The sequence below is a fragment of the Falco naumanni genome, chromosome 7 (genome assembly GCF_017639655.2).
Source record: "Falco naumanni isolate bFalNau1 chromosome 7, bFalNau1.pat, whole genome shotgun sequence".
NCBI classification, from domain to species: Eukaryota; Metazoa; Chordata; class Aves; order Falconiformes; family Falconidae; genus Falco; species Falco naumanni.
In genome coordinates, this window is record NC_054060.1 from 71955585 (window position 1) to 71982038 (window position 26454).

Sequence of the window (26454 nt, forward strand, 5' to 3'; positions counted from 1 at the left end):
GGAGCACACAAGGAGATGCCTATGGCAGAGCAGACTCCTATCACTCTGCAGCCCACAGCTGCATTTGTACGGTTTCGTTCCTCCGTTCCTTTGCCCCCCAGAGGGCTGGGATGAAGCGAAGCTAGCTGCGGGTCTGTAAGGGATGCCTCCCAGCACAGGGCAGCAGGGTATGGAAGGGCTCATTCCCCACGGGCAGCGAAAGGTGAGGTGCACAGGCGGGGAGACGGGCAGCACCTTACTGACAGCATCCCGGAGCAGCAGGGACATGCTTGCTGGGTGAGACAGGCTACGCGGAGAGAGCTCTGTGGCCAGACCACGAACCTTCCCCACGCTTTGCAGTGGAAGTAACCTCGGTTCTGTCCCTGCGGGGCTGGGGTCCCCGCCATGAAGGGGCCAGGCTGGCTTAGGAGGCAGCCCAGGTGAATTGGTACCGCTGGAGGCTGGTTGTTCTGGGCCAGAGGAGCTATCACCGGGCAGGCGACACACAGGTCGTCGCGACGAACTTTCCCCCAGGCCCTGCGCTCCGGCGCTGAGCGTGTGCACAGAAACAGCCGGGGAGCAGGACTGACTGCCTCCAAGGGACAAACAAGCTATCGGACAGGGGAGTGCTGAGGAGTCAGCCCTTGATCTCACCGCTGTCAGTCATTTGTACATTTAGGGCTTTCAAACAACAAATCTAGTTAAAACAAATTGGCAAATTCAGACAAGCTGACTAATGGAGATATTATGAAGATTGCATAATTTTTTTTTTTTCAATTGATTCATTATTCACAAAAGGATTTCACAGTTGAACCCAGGTCTTAGTTTATCAAATCATAGAATCACTGAGGTTGGAAAAGTCCTTTAAGATCATCAGATCCAACCATTAACACAGCACTGCCAGGCCCATCGCTAACCCATGTCCCCAGGTGCCTCAGCTGCGCATCTGTTGCACACCTCCAGGGATGGGGACTCAACCACCTCCCTGGGCAGCCTGGCCCAGTGCCTGACCACCCTGTCCATGAAGAAACCGTACATAATATCCAACCTGAACCTCCCCTGGGGCAGCTGGAGGCCGTGTCCCCTTGCCCTGTCACTTGTTCCCTGGGAGCAGAGACCGACCCCCCCCTGCCCACAGCCCCTGTCAGGCAGCTGCAGGGAGCGACCAGCCCCCCCCAGCCCCCTCCTCTCCAGGCTGAGCCCCCCCAGCTCCCCCCTGAGCCCCCCCCCAGCCTTGTGTCCCAGCCCTGTTGCCTGTCTCTGGACATGCTCCAGCAACAAAATGTCTCTCCCATTCCTTCTCTCTTTTGTTTTGCCCAGACCACAAGCTCTTTAGAACAAAAGCTGCCTCTTCCCAGCCTTCTCCATAGAACTACCCTTAGTCACCACCCTTAATAAACCAGAGACCTCTGGATTCTGACATGAGTCCCCAGGCACCCCTCTAACTGAAGTAACTTTGTCAAGCCACAAAAATTAAAAGGAAACAAAACAACTCCCATTCACGTTGCAGAGGTTTGAACACACTGAAAGTACAGATAAGAAAGATCAGAAGGTGTTAAAATACCTGTGGCAGAATGGACGCAGTGATCACCTTACACAGTCTGCATATAAACTTCAGGTTGAACAGTGAAAGTGTGGATAGGAAGCACTGCGTAAGCATAGGGTTCCTTTCAAGTGCATAGGAAAGGGACAACCCTGCACAACACCAACCATGTTTTCCCTAAGCTCAGGTGGCATTTGGAAACGGCTCACCTAGGGGATGCCTCTGCTGAGTACAGCTGGCAGATGCTAGGCTCACTTTTACCTGTACTCTGAGACATCCCAAAAATCTGGTAACTGCATTAGCACAGCACTGAGCTTGAATTAATTACCACAGTTCTGCCTTTTAATTCAAGTTTTGGTTGGCAATACAGGAAACCTGAATTTTGGATTCCTTAGAGCAGGCTAGCAGCAGCACCACTGCATAATGCAAAGTACCGAAGCGGTATGATATCGCTCTGCTGGCTCACATTTTGTACTGCTGAGACCCAGGAGGCATAGACTGCTCAGTGGGAACCACAGATTCAGGCTCGTAGCTGGCTAAAAGAGACATAATTCAGTCAGCTCAAAGCATGGGCAGTGTGTACTCATTTTAGTCCAAACACTGTACGAATACTCCCCAAAGTAGCAAAATGCCTATCCTGCTTGCATTGGAAAACTTTCCTCCTCCTCCTCCTGGCAGGGTGCTGTAACCATGCTTAAGCAGTTTAATGAAACTAAGAAGGGAAGGCTCCTGGCAGGAGAAAGGATTGCGAAGGCTAATCGGCTGTAATGGATTAATGCTGCCCTGAAAAAACATGCTGGGCTGAGCTTTCAGACCCTTTCCTCTTAAATATCTAGGACGGTGTTGAAAAATACATGTGCCACCATCACTGAGAAATGGACAGCTTCTTTCCATTCCTCTTCCATTTGCCGGGTAAACAGGCCAATCGCAGAGTCAGCAGCCATGGCAATTTCTGAATCAATATTTATCAAGCCTTTCTCCAACTGCTATTTCATGCCTCGTTGGTCAGAGAGCATCCTCTCCAAGTGAGCCAGAAAATCCTGACCTTGCAGATGACAGAGGAGCTGCTTGAGAACTGCAAAGTAGAGCAGCTCCTCTAGCTTTAAAAAAAAAAAAAAAAAAAATCATAACAAATAATAAATAAAAAAACCCCACAATTCATGTGTGCCCTCATGGCATTACACATTCTTCTTCCACCCCTTTCCTTTCTCCCATCCCTTCTTTCAGCGGCAACCCTTGAAGCTAAAGCTTCATTTAAGAGCCCTAAACAAACAGCTTGTTTGTTAGCAAAAGTCAAGCTACATGTAAAGGGCATTAAAAGCCATGGATACCCGCAAGGGAATCTGGTTTGGGTCGGGGTATTTTGTCTGTACTTTTAATGACATAGAAGATTGATTTCTTCCTGCCCCTCCCCTAGGCATAACAAGTGAGTTCGCAATTATTCCATCAAACAAAAACAACTGCAACAATTAGGGGGAACCGACTGACAGAAAGAAAGGTATCCAGGGGCACAAAGACGTTATCCCCCGTCTTAGCACTCCACAGAGGAGACTACGGAGTGCAGAGGAACCTGAGAGGGGCCAAGTGCTGGGAGATCACCTCTGGAACACAGATTGCCAAAACTCAGCCCACAGCTCGGGCACAGCTGTGAGGAAAGGAAGCGCTGCCCCTCCTAGCAAGAGAAAGGAGCTTGTTGCCGAAGCGGACATGTCTATGGTCCTTTGAAGAGGTGAAACACCCTCTGAAGCGTACGGATTGCCCCCAGGACCCCTTCAGGCAAATTAGCGTTAACTGTGCGCTTCAGCCCAGAAAGGATTTACAGTGCCACGCAGCCCGGTACCACAGCATGTCCCTCTGCCACACCGCGACGTGCCTGAGGCTTGCTGGGGAAATACAGGTGTATCTCAACACCCCATCAAAACAATCACCGAAGGCGAGGAATTGCTCCAGCCAGAAAAAGCCTGAAAACAAACACTATCGACGTGCAAATGCAAAGGATCAGAGAGGAGTCACTGCTCAGGTTTTTCTCCTCAAGCAGGAGAGGAGAATGCCTCCTGGCACACAAGGAAATTGCATCTTCAAGTTTCCTCTGGGTCCCAAACTAAGCAGAGAATTTCTGGTTCTTTGACAACTGTGGTGTAGATGCTTAGGCCTTCTCTGTACAAGTCTATTCATAACAAAACAACAAATATTAGGGATGATTTCTAAGCACGTTTTCCTCCCATTAATCCCCATTACTCTCCTGTGAACACTTCTCCCAAAACAGTTTCTCTCTTTACTATTTCTCTCCCTGTTTTGGTAACAAGCTAATGTAAAGCTGCTCCTTTTTTTTTGGTTGGTTGGGTTTTTGGTTTTTATTTTTTGGTAGAGTCCAGCAATAACCCACCTTGCTCAGCTTTTCTGAACAGGTCCTCCCTGTTCTTCAGTCTCCCTCACTCTTTGCTGAGCTCTACTCAAAAGACCACATCACCATATTTCAAATATTGCACCACACTCCGCATTTGAAACTCTCTTGACTCATTCAGAGGGCAGTCTTGTTCAGGGGAGTTTTGCCATGGGATGTCTCTTGGATGTCAGCTCCAAATTACGTAGAGTGATGCAGCTCATCACCACCTTAGCCCAGGGAAGAGGCCACTGTCTGTGCACACCCAAGCCCAACAGCGTGGTGCTTTGCTCCTAAGGAGCCCGAGCTGCCCTCTCTCAACCTCTTCTGTTCACATTTACTTCTCCACTTAAGCCATGTTTCATATGGTTTCCCCTATTTGAATTCTGCTGTATTGACTTCTGTCCAGATTTCAAGACTTCTAGTTGCCTTTGTATTTATCTGGTACTCACAATGCTTTCCACATTAGCAGCATCAGTGAACTAATGGGCTATTTGTTATTTCCCACACCATTAGTCACGGCCTTGGACAAAACAAGCCCTTCAGCAATACTCATCCCTGCCCAAAACACTTCATTGCTATGGTTTACCATCTCCTTACGTACACAGCCCTCCTGCTCACTCACAGACCATGTGACAACACCTTCACGCATACCAATGCAAATGCATTTTTCATTGCTTTCCCTTCGTACAAAATGCTTTAACAGAATCCTAGTGTTCGGGAGTCTTTCTTTTTGTCTTTCTGCCAGCCAATCAGTTACCACCATGTTTTCCTTGAGATAGATAGATAGAGATAGATATGTCACAGATAGAGTAGTTACTGCAATGGGAAAGAATAATAACGGTTTTAAAAACATTCCATGAACAGTGGGATGCAGGAAGTTCAGTTTCCTATGCATTACCTCCTGCTACACTCTCATCCACATCTCCTGAACCTTACTTGGTAGTTTCAGGGTCCTGTGTCATTCCCTGGTTTACAGAGTAGCACGCCAGAGGGGCAGGATGCTTCGTTGGCAGTCTGAACCCACAGAGGTACTGAATGGCCCACCAGTAGGCATGTGTTAACTGGCCAGCTGGCTCCTACCAGACTGAGCAGACAGGCAGAAATAGCTGACCTGTTCTCTCAGCAGCGGTACAAACAGATGCTACTTCTCCGCTGCTCAGCCACCATTTCCCCTGAAACACACACTGGGACTTAATACATTTGCTTTCCATTCTGTTAGACTGGTTTCACATTGACCTGTGGGTTCAGTCGTTATTAGAGAAAGTCTGAAGGGTAGCAGGATTCCACAGACCCCACTCCTGAAGGAACCAGCCTCAAAACATATTTGTGTTGGTCTGCACACATGTGCACTTGCAGCAACAGTCCCTTGGGAGCCGGTCATGGTGGCAGATGCACCTCATCAGGGTCCCGAAGGCCCAGCAAGAGCAGTCCCTGCAGACAACCTCTGTGCGAGGGCAGGGACCAAAGTTTGAAATTGTATTGGATAAACAATATAACAGGTGAGTGTTTGTTGAGGTGAGGTGGCATCAAAAGACTTATTTGGGCTTCCCAGCCTAACAGTCACTGGCAAGTCAAAAAGCTGTGAAGTCTGAACCTCCACAAAAGCAGCGAGGGGGACCCAGTCATGGTAACGGGAGAGGAAAAGAGGGAAGGGCTCGCGCAGGGATCGCTCTCCCTCTGCCACATACTTCCCCTGAGACCTCAGGCAACTACCTTAGCAGTCTGTGCTGTATCTTCCTATCTGTCAAACAGGAGAAAGAAATAGACCATTTAAATCAGGCATCAGGCTGCTTAGTACCTTAGCTTTGAGATAAACTGACTGGGGGGGGGAAGAACCCAAAGACTTGGGAGGAGGCAGCAAGTTGAAGATCACATGTTGAGGCATCAACTTTGCAGGCGTTCCTCAGGGCTCAGTTCTAGGGCCGGTTCTGTTCAATATATTTTATCAATGGTCTGGACGCGGGAGTTGAATGCACCAGCAGCAAGTTTGCTGACGACACCAAACTGGGAGGTGCTGTTGACTCTCGAGTCAAGAAGAGGCCTTGCAGAGGGACCTAGACAGATTGGAGCACCGGGCTACAATTAACAGGGTGAAATTTAACAAGTCAAAATGCCGGGTTCTGCACCTAGGATGGAATAACACCAGCCACAAGCACAGACTGGGAGAGGAGCGGCTGACAGCAGCCCTGCGGAGGGGACCCGGGGTGCTGGCTGGCAGCAGGCTCAGCATGAGTCTGCAGCGTGTCCTGGCACCCCGAGGGCAGCCTGCATCCTGGGCTGCATCAAACCCAGCATCGCCAGCCGGTCAGGAGAGGGATCGTCCCGCTGTATTCAGTGGTGGTGCGGCCTCACCTTGGCTCCTGTGACCTGTTCTGGGCCACCCAACTCAAGAAGGATGCAAAGGTCCTTGAATGCATCCAGAGGAGGGCAACGAAGCCGGTAAAAGGGCTGGAAGGCACGTCCTGTGAGGAGCGGCTGCGCACTCTGGGCTTGTCTGGTTTGGAGAGAAGGAGGCTGAGGGACGACCCCACTGCTCTCTGCAGCTTCCTGGGGAGGGGACGTGGAGAGGGAGGTGCTGAGCTCCTCTCCCTGGTACCCAGGGACAGGATGCCTGGGGAGGGATCAAAGCTGCGCCAGGGCAGGTTTACACTGGCCATGAGGAAGCACTTCTTTACCGAGAGGGTGGTCAGGCCCTGGAACAGGCCTCCTGGAGAGGCGGACGATGCCCCAAGCCCGTCAGCGTTTAGGAGGCATTTGGACAATGCCCTTAATAACATGCTTCAACCTGGTCAGCCCTGAACCGGTCAGGCCCTTGGGCTAGATGATCATTTTAGGTCCCTTCCAACTGAAATAGTTTAGTCTGTTCTAAACAGCAGAGTGCACAGACAACAAAAGCCTGAAGCAAGCCTTTGAAGTTGGCTGTGCCAGCTCGGAGCTCTGGGACAAGACATTTCCTCTAGACAAGTGGGCATTGCTGACTTATCTTCCCCAGACGATTCAGAAACTTACTGATGTACAATACCAGCAGTGATATTTTCGTTTTTTGTACTTGGCTTCACTCGCCACCCACCTCTTTGGAACAGGCTGATTTGCTCCTACACCTCACTACAAGCACACGCATCCCTTCTCACGGCTGGTGCCAGCCAAGTCCCTCAAGCAAGGATGTTGCATTTGACCTACAGACTCCATGAGTCAAACGGTATGGTGTGACCAACCCACAGCCTGCCATTCACAGGCACATCAGTGATGAGGTTACCCAAACTGCCAGCCAACTGTATGACTGCACCATCCTAAATAACTTCCGAATGAAACCAAGGATTACAACACATCAGTGACTTGAAAGAGAAAAGCCTTTTGTCTTGACAAATTGAACACATTTATTTCTCTCTGAAATTAAGACCCTCGATCTCAATTTCACCACCTCTGCTGCTGCTGAAATGAAGCTGCTAAAAGCACAGGTGACATGCAGCAACGTCCTCTTTGGGCTAAACAAGACTTCCTAATAAGCAGACGGAAGGACATGGCACAGCCCATTCCTCAGGCACCCTGAAACAGGAGAGCATTTTCCTTTGTCCATTTTCTCCCTTCTCAGATAACATCTGTCTCTGTCAGGGAGATCTTACTGCAGAGACACATTTCTTTGCTGCAGGCCAAACAGGCTCTCAACAGGAACCACATGAATACACACTTTTGTGCTACCAAACAACACTACAGCAAGTGTGCTTTTGTAGGCAACGTGGAAATCACACAGCCACACAAGACTGTGCATGCAAGAGAATGGAAATCAGATGGCTACACCATATAAACAATATACTCTATACCTCTCCTATAAAGAAAAACACTTTCTAAGTTATATATAATATGCTAAGAATAGTTGGGAGGGAGAGCTCCTGTAATTTCCTCACACATGCATTTTCAGAGCAGAGCTATTGTACCAGAAAGATTCTGCTTATATGATTCCTAGAGAGTGTTTTAACATGCGTACACAAGCACGTACACAGAGAACAGTTAACTGAAATGCTTAAAGCAGGACCGGCAAGCTATACACACCTCCTCATCTACGCCGTTTGCTATGGCTGCAGTTTCACAGGAGGAGGCAGCGAGGGGCCTTACAGGGAGGTGGCCATGCAGACGGAAAGATGGGCTCCCCCACAAAAAGCACTGGGAACTGGATACCCTCCTGAACAACCCAGGAAGGAACTGATTTCCAGGCCTAGATCAGTAAGCAGTTCTCTGCATAGCAGCAAGTGACAGACACACAAACTGGAAAATATTCTTTGCAGTCTCACTTTGGCCTGCCATGAAAAGGGAAAAACAAATCAAACAGATACATCATAACAAAAACTTGTTAGAAACCTCCTCAGGCAAGGAGTATGGCAAGGACTAAAAGCTTTGATGGCATTTAGACTCCCAGCTACGCAAACCCCTTCTAAAATAAAGCACTCTAGAACAGATAGTCAGATCAGACAATGACAGATCAGTAGTTACAAGTTCATGATCTTTCAGATGAGACATAAAACTGGGTCCTGACCTTGTGCGATCATTAAAGATCTCATAACACTTTTTGCAAAAAGAAGGTTGTTAATCCCATTGGTCTGGAAACAATCCAATTTAGGTAACTACCTAAATCAATCTTACAGATTTCATCTAAATACAGTACTCTCATCTGTTCTCCAGGCTAAAATAGTGTGTGGCATTTCTGTGTGCTGTAATACATGGTTAAGCAGTTCCTCCCTACCTCAGCATTAGGTGAAGCAATCTTTGTATATGCACACGCTGCCACTCCTACAAGGGGGTTATGAACCTTAACGTTCGCTAAGGAACTTGGGGGTGCATAGTGCGATGGATAAGAAATTTATTACGGTGTGCAACGCGGTTCAGTTTTCATGAAAACCTTTCCACGCTAGAGTAGTTAGAAGTAAGAGCTTCCCAAATTTTGAGTGCTAACAGATAAACTACAAATGCAGAAGAGTAGAATGCTTGTGACCTTGCACTGCGTAAGTCTATCATACAACGTTCAAACAGAGACGGGGACAAGATCGGGACAGCTCGACAGTGCCTGAATTATGGCCACTGAGCACATCGATCGAGGTGAAAATATAGGTGCTCCAAACCAGCAAATTTTCATAACATAGGGATAGGGCTCTTCGATAGGTATTAAAGGGAAAGACGCGGATTCATCCTAAGACAACTTCCAGCTTCCATCCAGGATGATTCATAAGCATATCTCATTTTCAAAGCTTCTTTACAAATAGCCTCATCAGGGGTCCTAAAACTGCTGGGGGTTCTTCAGTATGGAAATCCATAGGAACGAATGAGAGAGCAGACAAAACCAAACAGAATCACCAACTGTGCTACTCAGTAAAGAGTTAGTCTCCCAATGTTGTCAATAATTATTCCTCAGAGGAATAAAACAGCAATAAAATCCTGAAGGCACACACAGCTCGAGCTACACAAGACTAGAAATATGGGTGTAGTAAAATAGTGTGGAATTTTTACTCCAATAAAAACATAAGAGGGCAATCACACCTGTCACCAGAAGGATTAAGCTTTGAGAGATGCAGTGTTTTAACATGAGCATGCCTGTACACACATTCTTGCATACATGTTCTTGTAGCAAGAACGCCTGGGTCAGGGTGTGCCTCTGAATGCTAACAGCAAAGTTAGTATTTTAAATTGAGCTCTCCATTCACAAATATCTGTCAAGGCAAGTATGTTATTATTTTGCAGCTAGATGCAAAAGACAGCTTGTTAGCAAAGCAGCACTTAATTATGGTTAGCTACAGCACTTAACCTTTCATGATCCTTTGGCGTTCCTGGACAGAGGGCATGATTCCACTTCCATTAAAATTTAAGAATAGATGCCCTGGGGAACAGATCAAGGCTGATCCGCAGATGATTTCAGAGACGTGCTCACCTGCATCTTCCCAGAGCAGAACCATCCAAGTTTTCTTCATCCCAAAAGCCTACTAGGTTGACGTTTCCCCGGTCTTCACTAACCATTCACCTCAATGGTCTCAGTACCTGACCCAAAGCCAAACACAACTTACAAAGAAGGATCCAAGAACAAGTTGTTTCTTGTGGTGAAGCTTGCTGCTTTGATGAAGCTGCAGAGTAAGAGCACACGACAGCTTTTTTAACGCGCAGAACTTCCTGGTGAAACATTGTGTGCTGAAGTCAAAAGCACAACCCCAGCAGGACTCTCGTGCTCACTCGGTCCCGTTCCTTTCAACTGGGAACGAAGCTGGCAAGCCAACACGGCACCAGTGAAGTTTAGCTTACGGTATGCGGTAAGGAGACTGTGGGAACATTTTCCAGTTACTGATTTAGCACAATTTGTCGGAACAATATGCAGTCACCAAAAAAGAAGCCTGAACTAAACCACAAATTACATTTATCACACCCTAAGAACTTTTTTCCTATTACGATTATCATAAATAATCTGTTGAGGATGAACCAGAAAATAAGAATTCCATCTTGACTATAATTTTGACAGGGTCATATTTAAATTCACTGTAGCATGAGAGGTGGAAATATCAGAAAACTGGGAAAACCTTTCACATTAGAACAGCTGCTAGCTCAGTAACTGGGGTCTCCCACAACACGAGATTACCCTAACCTCAGGCTACTGGCCTTTCTGGAGTGCATCAATTTTCTCCCTAGTTTAGACCAGGACCTGCATTCTGGAAAACTTTCCTGGCAAGGGTTTAGTATGACTATAAAATCGCATTTTCTGTTTAAATAAAGGCCAGGAATTCCATGCTAGCTGTAGGCTTATTGCTTCTTTCTTCCATCTGCAGCTAGCTATTAGGAATTACCAAAACAAATAGCCATAGAAAGCAGTAAGCAAAGATTGCTGGTTCAAAGGGAAAGTGTGGTTGCAAAATTGAGAATAGTTTCTTAATCTCAAGAGCACCTTGGTAGCAGAAAAGACTCTTCTGCTGTACAAGAGGACAAGTTGCTGCCCCTAAGACAATACTGGCAGCCACATACTAATTTTTGCAAACACACATGGGCACTCCTGCTAACTTTCCCAACGCTGCAATGCTTGGCCTTTGTGGCACCAGTGCATACTGAGAATGAAACTGCTTGACTCATGATGCACAGGTGCAGTTTGTTATTCACAGTCACTGCTGAATGCAAATACCCAATTGTAATGTTACAAAAAAAAAAAAAAAAAAAAAAGTTACATGCCCCTCCCCCCACTCCCCATCCCAAAATATCGGCCTTTCAGAAAAGGCTATAAAATACAAAACTTGCTGATAAGAGCTCATTGCAAAGAAGCACGGTCAGCAAGCCCACAGTCTCCTCCACAAATATTTTAAGTGTTCACAAAACTACCAAAGAGAGAAAGACACTAAAAAGTATATTTTCCACCCCCTTTCCTCCCACTCCTTTTAACAATGGGCAGACAGGAGGAGAGCAATGGCAGCTCCTACCCAAATAATTCATCAATCCAAACCTGATCAATCTTACATAAGACAGCACCAAGAGGAACAAAAATGAGCCACCATCTGTGGTGTCTTTGGGGTGGCAGCACAACTGACATTTTGTGAGCGAGCTGACACGTCATGTGATGCTTTAGCAGAAACTTTTGTATCATTTTTAATTTATTTTTGATAATCTATATTGAAAGAAATATCGATGCCAGGAGTAGCAAATTGCTTTTTTGTGAAGGATGCCAACAACACACCTTCACAGCTGCCCGGCACACTTGCGTGGCAGTCATTACAAAGTCACGGTGCTACAAAAAACCAGCCCCTGTTTGAAGCTACAATTCACTACCAGCAGAGCTCCGTGCACTTCCCGCTGCCCCGAGGGTATCACGGAGCCACGCTGACCGCGCACTGTGGTGGAAGCTGCTCACAAAAGCCCACGTGCGCTGGGGCAGCCTACAACGTTGTTTTGGGGGCGTGCTCGTTCATGTTGAGAGGCAAAAACTTACTGTGGCGGAAGCAGTAACGGTGAAGCCACTTGATACACAAGCGTCAGCCTGCCTTTCAGCAGGCAGATCCAATAGATGGATTGCTAAAGGTGGTCAAATACCTGACAGACCAGACTCGAACGGCGCGGTGCGTGCACCCACCCACGCAGCAGGCCATGGGAGCCTTCAGAGCAAAGTTACGGCTGCCTTTGCTGTAATGTTTCCAAATGGGTGTGTCACGCACGTTATTGCTGGATGTCCACCCAGACCTTCCTACCGACACCCCAGAGACACCAGCTTCCACCTCAGGCTCAGCAGTAGCAGCTCAGTTCCCTAGTTTAACTCTGGAGTTACTGATTGCTTCTGCTAACGACCAAAAGGATGCAAAGAGCCAACAGAAAAATACCAGAGGTCGCTGCGATGGGGAAAAATCCGAAATAGAAAGGCAAACAGAGACAGGGCAGGAAGAGAGCCTAGCGAAGGGCAACCGGGGCGCGGAAGAGAGCACGAGGGGAGCGCTGGGGGAGGTGGAACCGCAGACTTCACCTCAACACGGGGCACCAGGCAGCTGAGCCGCGCTCCCCGGCTCGCTCAGACCTTCCCTTCGTCCCTTCCCGAGGCCACAGGCTGGTCCCCACGGCCAGGGAGCGTGGCCACGCCATACGGGACCCCCAGCGCTTCCACTGCCCATCCCCCCCACGGCCACTGGGCCTGCGCCCCACCTGCCGCCCCACAGCCCCCCTCAAAGCGCCGCCCCACCGCGGGCAGCCCTCCCTCCATCAGCACAGCCCCAAGGCCACAGCAGCCACCCCAGCCCGGCGAGCACCTCAGCCCTGGCGCACAAAACACAGCCCAACGCTCCCTACCCGGCCCACGGCCTCGGCAGCCCCACCAGCCAGCCGGCCCTCTGGAACAGCCGAGAAAACGGATGAAATGGAGCGTCCTCCTCCCGCTGCCGCCAGCCCCTGCACGAGCTGCCGGGGGATGGGGGCCAGGTGGCCCCAGCAGCCTCACAGCTGCTGCCCATCAGCCCAGCGCCAGAACCTTCTGGAAAGCTGCCCCAGCCCCAGCAATCAGCTAACGCACCCACCTGAGGCTGTGCCTCCCCGTCAGGACGGCCGGGGCACACCAGCCCCTCTGGCACGGGCAGGGCCGGCCCCCAGCTCCCGGCGAGCCCCAGTCAGTCCAGGGAGGGGGGATGCAGAGGGTCCCCGGCCTTCCCCACGTCCCCCAGCCTTTGCCACGATGCACGCGTATGGGAGTTTCTGGAAATACCCATCAACCCGATTGGCCTTAGGAGCTGGCCGCTCAACAGAGTGACTGCAAATCACCAGGGGCAGGATCAAGGGTCTTGCTCCGGTCCCTGGAGCCACAGGTGTCTGCCAGGATCTGCTAGTGATGCCCTAGCAGAAAATGAAGACCTGGACCCGATGACGGGCCAGGTGTTGCTCTAAAATGTCGGGGTTTTCATCAGTGACCCGCACACGGCTATTGCTCAGGGCCAGGGGCCACCGCAGCGCTGCTGTGGCCTCTGTGCCTTTGGCACAATACGACCTCGGAACTGGAGCTGGTCACACTCCGCCTTGGGCCGGGGCTGGCCAGAAATCCAGGGGGGTTTGAGAGTCAAGATGAGCACAGAAAAAGGAGGGAGGGGAGCGTACGGTGGCCATTTCCCCCCACGTACAAACACCACTCATCACGCAGAACAGGAGTGGTCCTGAGCACAATCCCCACCACATGTCCTCCATTCCAAGGGGGGGGGGGAGGGTAAGGGGGGGAAAAGCTGGTTTTTAAAAACTAGGGCAAAGGCCAGTAAATTACCATAACGCTATTTATACAAGAGCTAGCAGAGGGCCAGCTTTGTGAATGGAGAGCTTATATGAGCTTCTGTGAATAAACTCTTATATGAGCTGAAAGCAACTGCTTTTTGCCCCAAAATTTGATTATCAGCTGGAGGCAGCACCACTCCATTGATGAGAGATTTCCAGGGAGACCTTTGTGGAACTAGGATGGAGCAAGAAGGAGGATTAACGTGCCCTTCTGCTCTACTTTCTGTCCGACACCAGAAGAAATGCATTTGTCTGACCCGCAGTATATTTATACACCCACATCTTATGGCTTGTTCTATCTGTCCATGACTTCATCAGCCAAAGGTGTTTGAGGTTTGCCCGATATTAAGTGGCCAGACAGAATGCATTAGTCTAGAAACGGATTACTAAATTCCACTGTCAAACTGAAGTAGTCAATAAATACTGTGGAATACAAGTGCTTTAATCATATAACGCTTCATGTGTACTTTACTGTTAAAAAGTTTCTATACAGCAGGGTTTCAGTACTATTGTGATTTCTTCCTTGCCTAATTCTTTACCTGCTTCTGCCAGGCTTTGCCCTGCCTCAGCAAGTAGCCCTGCCAGCTGCTGAGTTGCCTACATCTTCATTGGGAACTGCCCTGCTCAGCAAAGCGGGCCACATCACCACCTCGCGATCCTAAACCCAGGGAAATCAAACCACTCAAGCAGCCAAAGGATCACAGATCAACTCCCATTTCTTCCAGGCAGAAAAGGACATGCTTCCAAGGCGATGGGAAGACTCTCCCCCCTTTCAAAATGCAAAGAAAGATTCAGTAAAATGTGGAAAACTGCTGCCATTAAAGTTACAGGATGCAAAACTCTGACAGCCCCACAATCTTACCTGCCAACTCAACAGCAATACCTGAAGGATGATCTTCAACTCCTCTCCAGTCTGATTAGCCACTTGTTTATAAAACCACAGCTGCTGCCTTCCAGCACAGCCCCTGCTGAATTTGTCCCAGTTCAGATTCCCACAGTTCCTACATGGGATAACATCAGTAACTTGGATGAAACCAAGCATTTTCTAGCCCCGAAGGATGAGAAGATGTTTGGGGTTTTTTTCTTTCTAAGAATTAAAAGACAGCATCTGCAAGCATTTTTTTATTTGGTTGTTGGTGGTTATTTTGTCTTCTGATCGGTTATCAGACATAGGCTGTTCTGAGTTAGAACTACTTCAACCCCAGAAACCATTTGTGGGTCTAATTTCAGAATTATTTTCTTCTCAGAGCAATCTTAAGCTTTTGATACAGAGTTAAGAAGTCACATCGGTTTTTGGGACACTTAATTTTCTTCATCTCCTCACTTACTCTGATCAGGATTAAACTGGATTAACACAACTCACAACCTTTGGTCCTGCTTCAGACTGCACTCAGTTTAAGTTTTAAACTTCCATCCACTCCTCCAGCTAGCAATGCACTGCATGACTCTTAGCAACCAATCACATCAAGAAGTATTTAATTCTCCACACTTTCTCCAAAACTATATACAAAGATTAAAAAATGCAGAAAATTCAAACCAGGTTTAAGGGCTGGCTGTTTTGGGGTGGGTTTTTTGTGTGTGTTTTGTTTGGGTTTGGGGCTTTTATAAATCCCAATCAAACCGAAGCCGAGAAAGCTTGGATTTAAAGTAGATAAAGCAATGCCCTCTGCTGTTCCGCAGAGGTATCTGGTACCAGGCTGCCCAAAGCCTTAAAGAAACGCAACCTTAGGATTGCTGTACCATCTCAAGTGACAGCTAAAGTTTTGAAAGCTTACGGCTCACATGCAGCATCATTAGATGGTTCTGCACACAACTGTGGCCTGCAGACTATCTGGGATCCTTCCCTTCCCTTCCCTCCACTGATGATGCTTGAATCGGAATTTCAGCTCAAAAGATGTAGGTTATTTTCTGGGTATACACTGATGGCTTGAGGAACACCTGGGAACAAAAAGGGCTTTGAAGAATCAGGCAAAAGCCTGATCCTTTCCTTCCCAGAGTTCAGAAAATAAACGAAATCCACCTCCTCTCTCAACACCTAAAATGCCACCTGTGGACAGTTTTTGCTGTCTTCCCAGCTGTGGCACATGACAAATCACCTAATCCCCATCCTGCACCTTCCCCAAGTACACACAGCTGTTACTGACCCACCACACAAGCAGGATGCCGCCTTTGGCCTGAAGAGCTCTTACAGAGCTCCAAAGCTTAGTGGATTTCCTCACAGCAGTAGCATTCCCTAAACATTGATAAATTACAAACAGAACTATCCAAACTCAAGATTTAAATATAGGAGAGCATTCTCATAGTTCCAAAAGAATCTGCAGAGCTATCAAAATATTTATTTACACCCTGTACACATTACAAAACTCAACTTTGCACCACGCAAAGGACTGGCAGAGTTCGAAGTGGAGGTCTGAAAAGCAAAAGGCAAAGCCCTTGATGAAGGCTGCTCTTAAATGGGCAGCTAACAGTCTTTAAATTTTACCATCCGTTGCTCTTGAAAGACAACTACAGGGCTCTCACCACCTAGAGAGACTAGAAACTTTAATGCCTTTGAATAAACGTTTAATCACATCAAGTAATTTCAAAATAATTAACAAAAAAAAGCCCCAACGTGTTGACCACTGTGCTTTTGTTACTTTGTGCCGTTGACCTGCAGCAGAGAGGAACCACAGATCAAAAGCTGCCACAGAAGAGAGGGGAAAGGGGGAAAACAAAGAGGAAGAAGACGACAAAAAGAGAGATTAAAATGAAACATCAGTTCTGCCCATGTCCTATGTGAAATAAGGGGGAAAAGATGAAACTGTGTATTTTCTGGCAACTTAAGGGGGACCAGTATACTTAGAAAACCGCCAAGACAGCACCACAGCCGTAAATTTGCTAGCTGGAATTCATTTCTTGTCTGGAACAGGCCAGCCTGTAACTGTTGAAACTATCAGCAGTGTTTCACACTCTTATGAGGACATTCATTGGAGCAAGATTAATACAGGCAAGGTTTCCTGGGAGGGAAGCTAGCTTGGCCTGTTTGATAGGTAAGGAGAGAAGCTTAGGTCTTCAGGCTAGGCATCACCCTGCACCTTCCAGAGGAATTTGTTCATAAGAAAAAAACCCAGAAGAAATAACTTTAACAAGTTTTGTTCATAAAACTAAGTTCTCCAAACAAAAGCCTGCCAGTGTGACCTTAGTTCTGCAAAAATTATTGGATATAAACAAACCACACAGTGAGATCATACCTAGAATAAATTCTGGACTTGACCTGGCACTTGTGATGCATCTTTTAGGGCACTATACTTGTAGCCCTTCTGACTGAGACTGCAATACAGAATTTGGATGTGGGAGTGGGATCAAATTGGGAACTTTTAAAATCAGGTTTAAACTTAGAAATGCCACTTGAAAATTTAAATTAAATTCTCCTCAGAGGGCAACCAACACATATTCTAGCTAAACAAGCTGATACTGTGGTGGGGGTTTTTTTCCTGTAATGGGGAGTGGTTACTGGTAAGAATCCTGCCCTACAAAGAAAGTATTTTTGATCTTATTACACATCTAACGTTAACGGAGAAAAGAAAGCAGTTTAGAGACAATCCAAGACAGCCAAGGGAAGATATCCAGTGTTTGTACTACTGGATTAGAAACTATAATTTCTTAGAGGTCTGACACAATACATCTGTGTGACTGGTTGTGTGCACAAGAACACTGTCCTGGAGAAACTGCTTGTATGTGTGTGTGTGTATATATATATTTAAAAGAGCTCTCAGGATCAGCTTCTTCCCTGTTGTATTGTCATTTTATTTGCAGGGGATGGTGTGAGGAAAGAATCATTCAAAATTCAGGGTACAAAAAAAAGCAATGGAAAGATCTGGGGAAGACAGACACCATCTTGAGAACCCACAGTCTCCAGCCTGACTGAACAAAATAGCTTTTCCACTTCCTTCAGTTTATTCAACACTCCAGTGCCTTTGAGACACATTCTCACCTTCTCCAGGGAGCAGCAGAACAACCTGAAAGAGAATGGAGGAAAATGCTCCAGCGTTCATCACAGAGAGGCTACACACACTTATTGTCTGTCGTATCTTGAGAAGACGTGTATTGTTCTGCAGGGCTTGGGAGCATTCTGCTAGTGCTTCACTTTGCAAAGGCGTCAAGAATGTCCAGGTAAGACACTGAAACTCTCCGAAACGCACATGGTTTCGTCAGTGAAGCATAAACTGAGCTCTTGCTTTCTTCACCTTGGCCCTCTTCTTGCACAAGTGTTTTGCTATAAGACTAGTGCTGGTGCATTCTCCTTGTTTTCTTTCTGTGTCACCATCTGCAGGTACTTCAGTCTCATGGGAGGGAGCTGCTCGTAAAGGTCAAATCCCAAAGGGCTCTCTGCATTCAGCATTCTGTAGAAGAGCAGGTGCTTTTTCAAGGTCTGAGGAAAGAAGCAGCAGCCATTAAACACATCTGAAAAGAATCTGTTCTTTTCCACCCTGTCTCCAACACAACATAGCACCCTGCCAGATGGTACAATCCCACCATGCCCAACATATTTAAGTGCATAGCTCTTCTACTGAAGACTATAAAAAGTGTGTTTCTTCCAAGAGAATTCAGTTTTGATTTGCGTGAGGATTCCTCTTATGAACACAACTCCACTGTCTCCTCAACAACCCCTCAAAAAGACTTCTGGCCAAAGCCCAAACAGGCTTTTGAGTGGGATCTAAGAAGTTACCCTGGATGCTAAACATGAAGGGCCAAATGACACAGCTCTGTCACACAATGACGAACTTTGGCAAGCTTCCTGAGAAAGGGAGAAACCTTAAATCTGTTTTGTCCTTTTTGAGGGAATCACCCAACTAAGAGTCAAAGAAGATCACTGCTGGCCACCTATTCATAGTTGTGCTGGAATCATCCCTCTAGGACCCCTCACTGTCCAGATATAGTGCTGTTTGGGCAAGAGGCACAGAAATACAGTACAGGAGATTCATCTGGGCTCCAATGGGCTCTGTTTTGAGTTCAGTTACTGAAAGACCCGGACAACAGCATTTATAGCCATCACAGGTCAAAATCCTGCTGCTAATCTTCTCCCATTCTCAAATTAGCAAGGAGGTTAAACACAAATTTCAAAAGCCAAAGGTAAATCTGTAAGAATACCATGCCTGAAAAACTTAAGACCCAGTGGCACAGACTGAACCTTACAGATCCTACCTCATCCACCAACAGCCACGTCTTTCTCAGCATGCTTTTCCGAGCCGCATCTGTCTCCTGGGAACAAAACATGTACTTTGCTTAACATGATGCAGTGCCACCTTTGCCCACAGGCGTACATCCTCCAGGAGGACGCTTTGCTCATTATGATGATGCTCCAAAGAGCATCATGTTCCATCAGAAATGGAATTGAGACGGCTAAAGCCTGGATCCTGCCTCTCCCCCTTCTCCTAACCTGAAACTCTGCTGGCTTCACAACTTTCAGGTAGAACTGTAGATCAGAGGGGAAACATTAGCAGGAGTAACCACTGCTAGAGACCCCAAGGCCATGGGAGGGCTTCTGCTTGGTTATTCAAGCAAAGTGAAAAGAAAGAGTACTCTGCACCTTAAGATTACCCCAGGCAGAGGCTAAAACTATTAGAAGCTCCTTCTGCCTGATCAGCTTCCTCATCCTCTCTGCTTCACTATTCCCCCCCAGGCCTGCACTATAGTCCATATAGTTATCAACTTCAAAAGTTTAGGATTGACTAACACTAATGCAAGTGCTTTAGGGTATAATGAACAAGAGGTGCTGTCCTCATCTCATATGTGGATACTCAGCTGACCAAAAAAAAAATTTGCTCACATTTTCAAGCCCAGAGTCAGTGATTCACAGCAAGCCACACTGACCTGTTGGGAAAAGCAGATGCAAAACCCAAAGCTTCCAGCCCTGAGACTCTGCTATCATTACACCTACCTGTGTCACGCTGTCCTGGGAGAAAATAAAGCTGTTCACGTGAGCCACAGCCACCACGTAAAGAACAGGGCACCAGGTGTGGCGCAGTGCACCAGTGACCAGTGTTCGGAAGTAGAGTCGCAGAAGGTTCAGGTTATCCTCAGGAGGTGAAGTGTATCGCTCCAGCGGCACAGGAAACTGCAAGAAACCCACCCAGAGGCAACATCACAACTTTTTTTCAGGGTCTAAGTAGTGAGGGGAAGTTCAGGACTTTATGGTGCCCTTCCCGAGCTGTTTGTGCGTGCGCTCCTATATAACACGATGTACCTCAGTGGCAGAACCCTCCGCTTGGAGCGGAGCTGTTACTGCCCACACTGGCTAACGAGACAAGCCTTTGACAAATCATCCTCAAGACCTCTTCAGCTTTCTGGAGAGGTGTTTTACTGGTTAAATCACTGGCATTGTATTTTAGCTCAGGTAAGAAGAGTGGTTTCAAAATAAGGAGACAGACTACTTTCAATAGCACAGCTAAATTCCATCTCTTGGGCTCTGCTCATTCAAAAGAAACACAGTCCTGCACTCGACAGATCAGATTTTCTTGTTGAGTTACCCAGCAAAGTGCAACTCCAGCACCCCTAAACGTGGAAACGTGGTTGAGAGGGAAAATGACTGCTTGTTCATGCACTGGGCAACAAAAAGGTTCTCACCAAGGTGAACCTTTTTTTGAACCTAAGCTGAGCAAAGACTCATTTAAGGGGAAGGTAACTGCTGGCAGAAGAGCATGGGGTGCAGACTAGCCCTTCGTACATACAGGCTATAAATGAGAAGAAGGTTCTCGATCGTTAGGCCAAGCAGGGTGTGGGACAGTTTCCACTGAAGTCTGAACCATTTCACAGCTCCTGCCCTCCACATATACACACTATCTGCTCTCAAAAAAAAGTTAACAGGTTTCTGAAAATTATTATGATTATTGTACAAGGGTCTGCACATACAGGAGCCGGACTCTGTTATTCAGGCTTACGATCAATCAAAAAAACCCCAAAACAACAAAAAACCCCATATACACTGCTGTCACAGCCCTAAATCTAAAGAATGTTGCTATCCATTCCTATTCTATTTTACATTCCATGCATTGCACTTTCTTCAGAGAGAAAAAAAAGCTTCTAAGCAAAGAAAGCATGCTAATTCTACTGGACAATGAAGGATGAGGAAGAAGGGGAATTGCTAGGAGGATGCCCAACTCCTCTCCAAAGTTGCAGAAAACACAGGCAAGACTGCAGTAACCCAGAAATACGCAGTAACAGGCAACTACCATAAGCCAGGATTACCTGCTGGAGCGGCACTCCCAGCGCCTGCAGGATACTTGTGTGCTCCCCAAAAACAGAGAGACGCAGATGAACACTGAAACGCTTCTGTAGAGGTAGAAGAACAAAGACTCCAAAGAGTGGATCTCCAAAGGAGACACCTTCAAACTGCTCCAGGAGACTTATATAAAGATCATAGAAGGACACCAAACCAGGAAGAGGAGCATCCAAGTCCAGGGAGTCCAGTTCCTTGGGGTGGCAATATACAGAGAGAAGAGCAGCTGTGTAGTGGTGGACCGGTGCTTCTAGAAAGAGGTCACTGCCTGTGAGGAAGACACACATAAGCCGTGCAAGTTTGGCAGCAGTAGGGATGCTCTGAAGCGTTTTAGCACGCCAGGTTTCTAGCAGCAAGACCCACTGCAGGTTCCAGGTCACAATGTTGACAAGATCAAGTGGGAGAGAGTTCAGTACAGCCCCAGGTGTCTCTGTGTTAGTCACTTTGTTGTAGAGGCTGATAAGCGGAAAGAACGGCCAGTCTGAAGGCAGGATGGGCCCTTTGGCCTCAGGAAGCAGCAGTGACTGGATGAGGTAATTCTGTCCTCGATAGGATGCTTGGGAACGCATAAGGGTATGCTGCAAGTGGACAAAATGAGAAAGGTAGCAGGAGCGGATCAAAGGCAGATTCTGGTACGATTCTCTCAGCAGGGCACCACGAGTAGCCTTTGAAAAAAATGCTGCTGCAGAGCCAGGCTGTGCCAGTTTGGCACTGGTACCTAGATGCAGGATATCAGAGAAGTCAGCTGCTTCTGGCCCTCCAGCTTTCCCTTCACTGCAAGATGAAGACAAACACCAGCTTAAGAAAGAAAAAAAACCACAAAAAACCACCAAAACACCAACAAACAAAACACCACAGAAATTAATCTCTACAACCTTCCTGGATCAGGGAGAACAGTATACGCCAGGGGTCCTCAAACTTTTTAAATAGGGGGCTGGTGCGCAGAGGAAGTGGCAGGCAGTCATCTGTGGCTGCTTGGTTCCCCCCCAACACTCAGTGGGGAGGGGGCAGGGGGGCAGGGGGGTTCTGTAAATACTGGGGGCTGGATTGAGGACCCTGGGGGGCCGTATCGGGCCCGCAGGCCGTAGTTTGAGGACCCCTGGTATACGCACAGCACAAGACTTCTGAGAGCATTCAGCTATGATATTACTGAATACCTGTAAGGCACCAGCTATCTTGGTACTTACAGGAAATTTACAGAACTACATTTGGAATTAGCAACGCTAAGGCCTTGCCATGAAAAACCTTCACACAACTCCAGCAGTCTGGTGTGGAGGCTGCAACCCCTCTTCCAGAGAGACAGTCTACTTTCCAACACAGCTGTCAGGGTGCCAGGATGAAAATCCACATATTATAAGGCCTACATGAATCAATAAGACAATTGCCCAAATAGCAGCTTTGCAGCTACTGATTGTGGTGGGGGGGTGTTTGTCAAATCCATATACCATGATCTCAGACCAGACAGTCTCAGATTACCTGTCAAATTCTCACAAAATGGTAGCTCTTTAGCAGGTATTTGTAAAACAAAAAAAAAAACTACAAAAACACACACCTCCAAGCCACCACAACCCAAACAAAGAAACAAGCCCACTCACAAACCTTCCTTCTTTCTGGAAAACTACAGTATCTCCTTTCAGCACCTTGGTCCAACCTCCTACAGGGAGGCACCATGGCAAATTTCAAAGAGATTGTGATGAACAAAATAATCTGCTACCATTTTCTTGGTCAGACATGGGAGGCTTCGTATTTGAGATGGTCATGATTTCTTCCACCTTTCTTCCATGCAAGGTGGAAGACACCACAGTTGTTGAATCAGCAAAAAGTTGCGTGAGAACTTGTATAATAAGGGTTTGAGTTAGATTTAATAACATTTTCAGGCTATGTCAAACTCCCATGTATTTTCTAGACTTACTGCTCCCAGGACAGCAGATGCTGGACCTTTGGGAGAATTAGTTCTATCAGGAATACACAGGACTCTTGCCACAGAGATCAAAAGAAACTGGTCACATTTCTCAACATTGATACATCAGAAACAAATCGGACTGCTCATCTGATTAGAAGGCTCTGTGACTGGAGAACATGCCCGTGAGTAAAGTCTGAATACAGGCCCTACCAAAGGCCAAAAACGATGACAAAACTGCAGTGCCAACATGTACTTTTTCAGTTTTCCCATGTACCAGACTACAGAAAGGAAAAAATGCAAAGCTTACGGAAGAAACTCTGGATTAAAGGCAAGATCCAGCAGGACCCCATAAACCAGATGCTCACTCCCTGGCAACAAACGGCTTAGCAACGCCATGGCAACACAGTGATGGAGTGAGGCATGCTGGGCGTAATCCGGACAAGTGCCTGCCTGTACGGGAAACAAAACAACAGATTAAAGCACTGTATCATCTGCCAACGAGGGCAGGAAGATCAACTGAGCCAGATCTCACTGGAAAGTGAGAGACTGAGGCAGACTGCAAGAACTGTCAACATTCTTACTGAGATCATTCTGCTTCCCCCGACTGTCTTAGGCAGCCGGACATCTTTTTTTAGCAGCACATTTGAAAACTTTGTTCTCACTCTAGCCCAAAGACAGGCAAAAATATAATTGCGCCATTCAAAGTACTTTGGATCTAAATCCCCACATCAGTAATTATAAAGATACTATTTGTTAGTGGGGCATAAAAAGACAGCCGGAAAGTCACCAGACATAAGTCAAATATCAAAAAGAACATGGATGCAAAGACCGGTTTCCAGTCTGACACACTGAATTGGAGAGGCCAGCATGAAGTCAATTCCTTGGGTGAAGGAAATGAAAGAACTAATAGCAATACCATTCTCTGAGCCAAGGCTAACACAAAGTACTGCAGGTGATATTCATGGCGCAGGATCCACGCAGACGACGGAGTTACAGAGGGAGGTCCAGTCTGCCAGCTCTGATGCAGATAATCCTTCAAGCCTCTGAAGCCCAGCACAGAGCTGTACTATAAAGGAATCAGAAATGGAGAGAAATACTACTAAGAGAGTTTGTGCTCAGAGGAAAGTAAAACACAGCCCTCTCCAAGGCCTACCCCCACTACCCCCTGCCTTCTCACATGAGAATTCCTGTCAGCTACTTCAAAAGAGATATTTAAAAACAACCTGATAAAAACCTGCTTTTCTGCCTCATGCATCCACCATGACCATCCCCACTGCAGGCAACCAACACTCAATGCCACCATTTTCCTTAATGCTGTGTAAGGCAGAAGTCTGGCCAGCGGCTTAAGATGTTTCTCTCTCATCTGACCAGGCACTCCTACTAGTAACCGGTCAGCTAATTCAACATACGGGGCCAGAGGAAAGCTTTGAGAGAGCTTATGCTAGGTACTCCATCTCTCTAGGGCTCTGCCATTTCCCCTTCAGAGTTTGCAGTCTTCCATGACTCTCTCGTTCCCAAACTTCAGGACAACCAGAAGTGGGAAGAAATCTCTTCAGTCACTGTAGCACTCATTTTTTTGTTTAATTTTATCCAGTTTTTCTTTATTATATATGCTTCAACCATCCCTTTCCTCCTCTGACAGTTATTTGCTTAGCCAAACAACAGGTGTTTCACACTTCTCCTTTAAGTGTCATTATCATCCATCACCTGCCCTACAATTCCAGCTTCCCAGTGTCAACTGGATATTGGAATTCAAAGAAAGAAGATTTTTTCCGGATCATTATCTTACCTGTTTCCGACAATGGGCTTATTTAGCTCTATAGTACTTTGACATTTTTTAAAACAAAAATACACAAAGATTCCTTTTTAATAGCCCTATTATCATCACTCTTGAGCCTGGGAAGATACAAATGCTAACCTCTCTCACAAATATATCATCATTCACCTAGAATTTATGGTAAAAAAGTCCATTCTCACCTTGCTGGTCAGGCCCTTGTGAATGTGAGTGACGCTGTTGATAAGAAATAGGAGGGCGGTGAGGAAGGGGAAGGGTGACTTGGAGCCAACCAGGCTCAGAGGAGGTTTGCCTCCAGTGCAACTCAGAGATGCAATGCTGAAGACAGATTCTGGTGCAGGAGAACAGGACAGAGGGTTGCACAAAGCAGAACATGGCCTGTGTAAACAAGATCAAGGGGTCAGGTCAAAAGCACTCATGCCGCTAAAGAATTATCTTGTAGGAATGTTACTGTCCAAACTGTGTCACACTGCAGTAAAATGGAAACGCCAAAGATTGTGCAAGAAAAAAACCTAGTATCAGTTGGTCAAGTACGTACTACTGCCATACAAGCCAAAGCCAGTGAGCCATCATGAATTCTAATCTTCAGCTAAATTGTTCCTGACATGCAGAAATTCTGATGCAACGATGCATCTCTGATGTCAAACATTTGAAAGCATTGGGCCTCTGGTTAAAAAAAATACACACTTCCCCATGTACATACGTCAACCAGGCTAATAAAGCTGCGCACCTACTCAAGACATTTCCATAATAAATTGACCGGCAAAACCAAGAAGCCAGCTTGTATCTTAAGTTGACATTGCAAAAATGCTGCCCCTTACATACTCGTGAAATGCTTATTTTTAAAGCCTATTCAGAAAGAACCTAGCTTTAATGCACATGAGCATGACTGTGTATACCACTCTTCGTATGCGTGCTCATTCTCCACATGCAAAACTAGAACTTGTCATACCAGCAGCACTTGCGGGGCCCACACTAGACATACCATGTCTGTACAAGCAAGGTCACTACAAGGAAAAGTGACCATAAGCATGCTGCTCAATGGTAACGGGGCAATTTGGAAAATCCTGTTAAAGTTCCATATCATCATGACAGAGAACTAATTCTTTAAACACATTGCTCTTCTTGCCACTGGCATTACCATAGGAGATGCATGAACACATTGAGGGCTCACAAAGTACCCTGAACTGGCCCTGCTCTGCACAGAACATTTAGACAAGATTGTCAAAACACTAAGGCAGAGATTAGCTGACTCTTCATTTTTACCAGCCAGTGTTAAGAACAGCCTAGGAGAACTCTTGCTGATGGGCTTGTACAGCCTGACCAAACGCCTGTTCTCAGACCTCAAGGACAGGCAGGAAAGGAAGGGTCCATGGAATGCCCTCGTGTCGGAAGCTTTGGTTCCAAGAGCTTCAAACCTCAGTTCTCAGACATGAAAGAACACGGGCCAGACTGCTGAGTGTTCAAGTACCACTTAAACCCAAAGATTTCAAGTGTCCCCTATATGTTCTCAACAGCAGCCAGATGTCCCCCTGACTACAAGTTAAGCCTTTCAGGGTCCCCCTCCCGAGGATCGATCACAGGCCGGTAGGGAGGCTCCCTCTACAGTAGAAACACAGAATATCTGCAGGGCTTAACAGTTCCCAGAGCCAGAGAAAAAGCTTGTTATCCAAATGTCTGAAAGAACAGTTTGTGATCTGGCCTTTTGCTTTCCTGCAGGGGCTTTCAAAGCTTTAGTGAAGCTCTGCAGGAGCTTGAAGACAAGAGTCTGGTTTAAACTATTTTATACATGCAGCATCACACACAGCATGTAAATGGTACATGAACACACACTCTC

General features: G+C 46.9%; 1 protein-coding gene across 2 annotated transcripts in view; it reads right to left on the reverse strand.

Moving 5' to 3' along the window:
* Positions 1–17426: 17426 nt before the first annotated feature.
* The window catches only part of RPAP1 (RNA polymerase II associated protein 1), a 39879-nt gene continuing 30851 nt past the window's right edge, over positions 17427–26454 (reverse strand). For both annotated transcript variants that reach the window (XM_040600703.1, XM_040600704.1), the window contains 7 exons: positions 24800–24995; positions 23739–23888; positions 23130–23272; positions 20889–21693; positions 19582–19758; positions 18846–18902; positions 17427–18072 (listed from right to left, as the gene is read on the reverse strand). In XM_040600703.1, coding sequence (XP_040456637.1) covers positions 17917–18072; positions 18846–18902; positions 19582–19758; positions 20889–21693; positions 23130–23272; positions 23739–23888; positions 24800–24995 — 1684 coding nt within the window. In that variant the 3' untranslated portion in view covers positions 17427–17916. The remainder of the gene's footprint in view (positions 18073–18845; positions 18903–19581; positions 19759–20888; positions 21694–23129; positions 23273–23738; positions 23889–24799; positions 24996–26454) is intronic.